At 54.5% G+C, this 7,451-nt stretch overlaps 4 protein-coding genes across 4 annotated transcripts; 2 read left to right on the forward strand and 2 right to left on the reverse strand.

Annotated features, from left to right (window-relative positions):
• Positions 1–512: 512 nt before the first annotated feature.
• Positions 513–1,577, forward strand: VDBG_00897 (MT-A70 family; the record flags this gene model as incomplete). The annotated part of the gene is made up of 1 exon (XM_003009168.1): positions 513–1,577. One exon carries the CDS (start codon positions 513–515, stop codon positions 1,575–1,577), a length of 1,065 nt encoding a protein of 354 aa, XP_003009214.1.
• A 13-nt stretch (positions 1,578–1,590) lies between these two features.
• On the reverse strand, positions 1,591–2,365 carry VDBG_00898 (conserved hypothetical protein; the record flags this gene model as incomplete). Its single annotated transcript, XM_003009169.1, has 2 exons — positions 1,591–2,205; positions 2,266–2,365. 2 exons carry the CDS (start codon positions 2,328–2,330, stop codon positions 1,710–1,712), a joined length of 561 nt encoding a protein of 186 aa, XP_003009215.1.
• A 188-nt stretch (positions 2,366–2,553) lies between these two features.
• Positions 2,554–3,933, reverse strand: VDBG_00899 (conserved hypothetical protein; the record flags this gene model as incomplete). Its single annotated transcript, XM_003009170.1, has 3 exons — positions 2,554–3,108; positions 3,164–3,665; positions 3,801–3,933. 3 exons carry the CDS (start codon positions 3,931–3,933, stop codon positions 2,877–2,879), a joined length of 867 nt encoding a protein of 288 aa, XP_003009216.1.
• Positions 3,934–4,805: 872 nt separating this feature from the next.
• On the forward strand, positions 4,806–7,133 carry VDBG_00900 (conserved hypothetical protein; the record flags this gene model as incomplete). Its single annotated transcript, XM_003009171.1, has 3 exons — positions 4,806–4,881; positions 5,065–5,620; positions 5,793–7,133. 3 exons carry the CDS (start codon positions 4,868–4,870, stop codon positions 7,131–7,133), a joined length of 1,911 nt encoding a protein of 636 aa, XP_003009217.1.
• Positions 7,134–7,451: the final 318 nt, after the last annotated feature.

Here is a 7,451-nt window from a genome sequence, read left to right on the forward strand (position 1 = left end):
CCTTGTCAGCACAATACTGGAACCTCTTCTGCAGGAAATGTACTCTGTACTCGCAGGGCTACGCAGGCGCTTTCACATGACCTTTTCTTCCCCCTTTTCATTGCGGGTACAGCGTGCCGCGGCGACAAGCAGAGGCAAGCTGCAGTCGAGCAGCTATACCTCGCCTCGCTATCCACCACTGGACTATGGTTCAACAACACGTCACTGCAGTTCTTGCAGGTATTTTGGGCAAGTGCAGCAGTAGATACGGAATGCTGGATACAGTTCGCTCGAGAGAATGAAGCACGGTTGGGCACCTTCATTGCCTTCTAGAGAGCGTGCTTGAACGAAAGATACCCACAAACGACCGTTTCCTCTTACGTAATGCATTTAGCCTTTTATCATCAAGTCTGTGTGTTGGACAATCTAATTCTGGTTTTCGATCCCCAAATTAGTATCTACGACCATCGGATGGCAATACCACCAGCAACTTGTTAGCAGTAGCTCCGCCAGGAGTTTGACTGTTGCACTGAATGTCGGCCACAGAGTCGACGCTAGCCTCCAATAAGCTAGATAGCAGGTCCTGTATCTTATTTCAGGATGAAAAGAAGTCGGTCTTTCTCCTGGATATACCAAGATCTCTGGAGGAAGCCCAGGTCCTGCCGGGTCAAGCCCCACCACGCCGCATCCTCTCGGGCGTGCCCATCTCAGCCCCTTTCCCGACGCCAGAACCTAAGGATGCCGACAGCAGACGTCATGGCCAGGAGCCCTCGGCTTTGTTGGCAGATCTCATGACAGGGGCAGCCGTAAAAGGAGCTGTCGACGTGCTGTTGGAGCATCACAAGGGCCCATTCTGTCTTTCTCGAATCACGCGGCAGAACGAGACCGCGGCTCGGTCTGAAGCCGAATTGACTCATTTCATCCCAATCAAAAGCCACTATTTTGACGGTACCGTCGAGGAAAAGAGAAGAAGTTTCATCGAAGAGGCGCCATCCTTTGATCTCATACTTCTGGACCCTCCTTGGCCGAATCGATCCGTGAAGCGGAAACGCGACGGCTATGCCACCGCGTCGAACGTAGCTGCGACAAGATCTCTGCTGTCAAAGATTCCCGTTGCATCTCATCTGGCCGCAGATGGACTTGTCGCTGTCTGGGTCACCAACAAACCCAGCCTCGTTGAGCTGTTGACCGCCACTGGCACAGGTATGCTCACCGAATGGGGGCTGGAGCTTGTCACCGAATGGACGTGGCTCAAGATCACGTCAACGGGGAAGCCAATGTTTGAGCTCGACTCGACTTGGAGGAAGCCTTGGGAGCGGCTGCTCATTGCCAGACGAATTGGAAGCCGGGCCAAGGTACCGCAGAGGGTATTGCTCGCAGTGCCGGACATTCACTCAAGGAAGCCTAATCTCCGCCCTGTCTTCGACGACGTGCTCCCACAAGGGTTCGTCGGTCTCGAGGTGTTTGCGAGGAACCTTACAGCCGGGTGGTGGAGTTGGGGTAACGAGGCCCTTCGCTTCCAAGAGCGAAACCAATGGTTCAACTTGAACGAGGTCGATACTGCTGGGTATACCCCAAGGGCACCCCACGATAAGTGAGGGGAACGGTTTGAGAAAAAAATCGCCTTATTTTATGGTCCCAAGCTTGAAACACGTGTTGTACAACCCACGCCTTGAATGGACAGTATGATACATCTTTCCCCCCCTCGCCCGCCGTGTCCTCGGCCTCCATCACGCCTGCTTCTCCCACTTCTCGTCCAGCACCGCATCCGTCTTCCACTCGGCCTGTCCCTTCAGCAGCATCTCCGCCCTCTCCTTCACCGCCTTGCGGTGGCTGGTCATGGGCTCCTTGCTGGGGTACTTGAGCTTGCCCGATGCCTGCTCGTTCCTCGTGATATTCTGGTCCGCTTGGCGCTTTTCGCGCGCATCCCAGAGCTTTTTGTTCCAGGGCTCCAGGTCCTCGGGCACTTCGGGCCATACAAATGGCCGCGTGAGCTCGACGGTCATGAACTTGATCGACTTGGGGTGATAGGCCGCGCCGCGTCCGTCAAGCTTGCGCTCAACAGGGGGCATCTTGACCCAGCTGCGAACGGCGGTCGTCTCGACGCCGTAGAGGTTCCAAAGGTAGTCGCGGATGTCGAACTTGTTGAATCGCAGGGGGACCTCGAAGGTGGCCCAGTTTGGAGGGTTGTGGTCCTTTCGGTGGAAGGTGATTACATGGTTCGGGCTACAGGCCCGTCAGATTGAGCTGGAGCAGGGACAGAGGTTACGTGGAGATAATACGTACAGAAAAACATTCTTCTTTCCTAGGCGGAAAGGCGCCTTGGCTAGCGCTTGTGCTGGCTGCGACATGTTGTGATGGATGAGGTGTTCAGCACGACGTCGACGGCCTGGAAGTCGGCTGCTTCAATGTGATCCAGACAGCCAAAAATTCAGGGAGTCTTTCTTGGTCGCGTTGATTGGTACAGTGGGACCCACCGATGAGGCACGAACATCCAATTATGTAAGCGTACCTCCTCCTCACCCCACTTTCATTGGTCAGACTAGTACAAGCTGTCTTGACATTGCAAAACTCAGCATCGCAGAATCTAATGCCCGATGCGACTCGATTGCTGTTTCATGAGGTTTTGAGTGACATCAATTCTCGCTGAAAACTTGACCCGGAGTGCCGAGCAAGAGCTGTTTGATGGACTGGCTTATACGAAGGACGCCAGTCAGGTGTTCGTCGTGGATCAGGCATCACAACAAAAGGTCATCGACAGAGGAAATGAAAGATCTCAAGCCAAGCATTTATTCCTATAGCAAACAGAGAAGGCGTTAAGATCCTTCAAAAAAAATATAACCATACCCATAGCGAGCCTCTTGGGGCTGCTCCTTGTTCGCCTCGCTGTCTATAAATTACACATCAAGGCCGTCGACGACGACACCCTTAACCCAGTTCCACTGCATCACGCGGGCCACCTCGTTAGCCGACTCCTCCGAGATGAGAGCGCTGACCATGTATAGAGCCGCATCTATACCAGCGCTGACCCCCCCGCTCGTGACAACGCGAAGACCGCCGAGACGCATCGCTGCGCGACGAGCAACGGATTCGCGTCGTCCTGAGCCCTGGAAGGAAATGCTGCCCTTTCTGTTGTGGTTATTAGTACGCGAACCCATGCCGTGAGGTCATATTTGGGGCATACCGGGCATTGGAGGGGCGACGGCCAGCGTCGGATGTACGTCGAATGTAGGGGTTCTCGTCCTCGTCGCCAATGTCGAAGCGGAGGTTGTTCACGACATAGCGAGCGCTCTCGATGACGTCGGTGCGCTCACCGAGAGTCTTCTGCGCAGACTTGCTGCAGAGGTTCTCAAAAGTAGTGAGGAAGTCGGGGTGGGTGGTAGCGGACAAGCCGGCAAGGATGCCCTGCTTGGCGAGGAAGAGAGAGCCGGTGCAAATGGAAAGAAGGGTACGCTCGCGAATGGTATCCTTCTGCTGAAGCTCGGAGTACGCATCGATGAGCTGAAGGGGTTCAGCCTCACTTTTAATGACGGCATCAGTGCCGCCGCCGACAACGACGAGAACATCGAAGTCATTCAGGCGCTCGTGTGCCTCCTTGTAGGAGATCTGAGAGCCAATGAAGACGCCCTGCTCGGACATGACCTTGGGCTCGGCAGCGGCCACGGTGCATTCGAAAGCCGTGGTAGCTGGATGTATAGTTAGCTAATGGTTGGCCATTGTGTGTGAGGTGATCGTCACGAATGCGGGGTCCAAGAGAGGGGTCAGGGGATAGGGTTTGGACAGCCACACTTGCTCGTCAGGGGATCGAGCTGAGCACTTACACTTGTCATTCTCGTAGTTGGCAGTCGCAAAGACCTCGAGAGGACCGGCAAAGTCAGTAATGTTGAAGTTGGGGTGCAGGGCGAACAGAACCTCAATCGGCTCGTCCGCCACTGCAGAAGTCTTGGTTGCCATCGTGCCGGTATTTGGTGGGGTAGGTGAGTTTTGCAGTGGGGGGAAGCGTGTCAAGACCTTGAGGGCTTTGGGAAAGATATACCGCGTCAATTGGGTATATAGTAGCTCGAGATGTTGGGTGCAGTAGAACAGACAGTTGATGAGTGTGTGATGATGATGGAATGGGAGGGGGGGAAGGAAGAAGAGTAGAAACGGCCGGAGAGGAGGGGAAGAAGTAGTCAAGAAGATCGAATCGAGAGTGGAAGACCCGTGACCTCCCCGTGACCTTAGGTGAGGGGCAGATCTACCAAAGGCGTAACAGCTGAGCTTTAGGACAGCTCCTCGCAGCTCCCAAATGCATTCGAGGGGAAGCTTGACCAACGGCAACGGTCCTGCACCGTCTGGTCCAGCAAAAGAGCCACAGCAAGCAGCAGAAGCAGCATCAGTAGCTCAGGGATCGGTGGTGCCTTCCGTCATGCCAGGACCCACCTCCTACAGCATGAGATGCACTACCCCAGCGGTCCAGTGGTGTGTTTCTAGGGTCATGCGACAAACATTCCTACTCAGAATGCGGGGTAAACCCAAGTGAGCTCACACTGCACCGCGACGGGCTGAGACAGCTACAGAAACTGGGCCGCCTGCGGCAAGGACGGGTGGGTAATGTGGAGCGCCGGCACCTGCCCTTGCCTGCAGCTCATCGCGCTCCACCGGACCCGTCACCCGTGGCTGCTCGCCTGCTCGCCTGCACTCGTAGCCCCGCCCGCGGAAGCCTGGTCTGGCCTAGCAGCCCTAGAGTGCCCTGGCAAGCTCTGGGTGTCCATGCGACCTGCCGAGCTGCCCTGCAACATCAGCAGATTTGTCGTCTAACTGTTGCATGTCACCCCTCGGACCACGCACTTACGACCTCAAGCCTTGTCGTTGCCAGCCGACCCTATGAGGCCGTGAGACTTGTGTCATGGCGTCTTCTGGGTAAGTCGTATCGCTTTTCTTGTTCCAGTCCTACCTGCCGCACATGCGCGATATTCTGCCTCGGTCGCTCTTGAGGTTCGAGCTGTAACAGCTTCACCAAAACCCATCATCGACTACAAGCTTGGTCTGTCGGCGGTGTAGGACACGCGTGTGGGACGCGCAAGCTAACAAGAATATCCGTAGCTCCTTGAAAGACCTCTCTAAGGCCATCAACGCCTACTACAGCAATGCGCCGACACTCCCCCTCCCGGACGAGCTCACTCGAGCCATTGAGGCGTATCTTGACAAGCACGAGAAATTTGACGATCAAACCTCCGAGAAGCTGCACGATGAACTGCAGGCCATATACAATAGCCATGTTGCAGGCCAGCCGTCACGATATGCCAGCTTCATCGCTATCTTCCGCCGCTTCGTGACTGTGATCCGCACCCCAGCCCGACTGTTTCACTGGTGGGACATCATGGGCGAATCTGTCGAGATGAACGCTGTGCAGGAGAAAGGACTACTGGCGGAGTCGGCCGCAGGAACCATGGACCTACTGATGATGGGAGATGTCGATGAGCAAGAAAACAAAGCAGATGGTGCTGTGAATCCCTTTGCTGAACGCCTCTATCTCGCCTGGATGGACAAGCATCGCCCCATTGAATCCTCGCAGGGCGACGAGAGTGATATTGGAGGAGGTTCCACCGAACGTCCCATGCGAGAAGGCTTGATTGCGTGGGGCAAAAAGAAACCCAAAGTACGTTTTCATCTTTCGGACAACCATCTAGGAGCGACCTGCTGACCCAAGCCAGGATTTTCTTCTACTCATCGACAAATATTTTGTTAAGAGCGAGTATCGGAGCAGATCAGCGAGGATGCTGTGCGACTTCATTCAGAAACAACCTCCACACTTGCATTTGATCTTACAGACACCTCTTTTTGGAAACTTACTTCGTTGCCTCCAACACGATACCTCGACCACTGCAGTTTCTTTAGCGATCACGACTCTGATTATGATTCTCCCTCACATGCCAAGCTCACTTGTTCCATTCCTGCCGATATTGTTCAACATTTACGCCAGACTGCTTTTCTGGGACAACGAGCGTACTGGCACTGTTGAGGCAGCTTCGGAGGACAACGACGCACGAAGCCTCACATCCGCTTCCGGATGGGAAGCTTCGACTTTCTGTGTGGAGTCGGACGATCTCGAAATCCGTCATCTCGCAAGCTACTTCACCATCTTGTATGGAATGTACCCTCTCAACTTTACAGACTATATCAGAAAGCCCCAGCGCTATCTCAGGCATGCCAATGCCGCCGAGTCTGACGAGGTTGACGTTCAGCCGACCGAGATTCGCGATCGATCAGAGAGGTTTCGACAAAGTCACCTGTTGCATCCCAACTTTTATACTCTCACGATAGACTCGGAAAAAACCGACCTTGGGCGTTGGCTCAACTGCGAGCCGGCTGAGCTGGTGGCTGACTGCATGGCTCTCCGAGTGCCCACCGACACAGTCTCAAGCGAGCTCATGCCTGCATCTCAAGTTGCAGGGGCTGCCAGTTCCTTCTTTAGTGATGGGTCCGAAGGCCTTGATCCTGCACTTCTCAGTGGTTCAGGTCCAGACTCGAATATTGACAGCTGGAGAAACACACAGGACTCGGGGCGTGAATCGCAGGCGAGCAGCAGGATACAGTCGACAGTTCAGCGGCAGCCATCTCAATCAAGTCATCTTTCTAACAGAGATTCTACGGATACGCGAAGCCGTGGAGTTGACGGAGACAGCCCGACACTCCCTCCTCATCTTGTTGTGTCCAATTCGCATACGCACTTGCAAGATATGATACAGTCCAACAAGGCCATCAAGTCAGGCTTGCATCAATCTCTGGCGAATGATAGCGTGCCATCGTTGGCTCTAAGTCATGCCGATTCTTTTCCAGAAGGCCTGGCAAGTCACGTCCCGAGCCATGCACCAACGCCCGCGCCGGTGGTCCCATCGCCACTATCACTCGCTGGGACACAGACCCAATCAGCCCATTTGCAGCGGCAGGTCATGCTGCTGCAGAACGATCTGAACTTTGAAAGATATCTGAAGCAGCAGCATATGGCACACATTGGTGAGCTGCGGCGCAAGCAAGTTCGCGAAGCTGCAAGCGAAGCCGAGGCGCAGCACCTTATCCTGGCGAACCGCAATCTGAGAAACAGACTTGATGATGCGAAGAAGGCGGAGATGCAGATCAGAAAGGAATCTGAAAGGGAGTCGAACTCCTAGCCAAGAAATGGGAATTCTGACCTGTCAGCAAAGCTTCCGGTACACTTGAGGGAAGAGTCGAAAAAAGACCAAGACGACTGAGGGAGTCTTTGCGTAGAGGAGCTGCTGGAGCCGCAAAGCAGGAGGGCGAGAAGCTCCGTAAGATTGTGTGCGACGCCGAGGTGAAGGGAACTGAACTCAAGGCAGAACATGCAATCTGTTGAAATGGAGGCAGCTGGAGATCTCTCGTCTCAAGGCTGAAGTTGACAGACTCACCATGTCAGAGCGTGATCTTCAGGCCAAGGAGGTAGAGAGACAAACAGCGATGAATTCAGCAGC

The sequence above is a fragment of the Verticillium alfalfae genome, genomic scaffold (assembly GCF_000150825.1).
Source record: "Verticillium alfalfae VaMs.102 supercont1.1 genomic scaffold, whole genome shotgun sequence".
Taxonomy (NCBI): domain Eukaryota; kingdom Fungi; phylum Ascomycota; class Sordariomycetes; order Glomerellales; family Plectosphaerellaceae; genus Verticillium; species Verticillium alfalfae.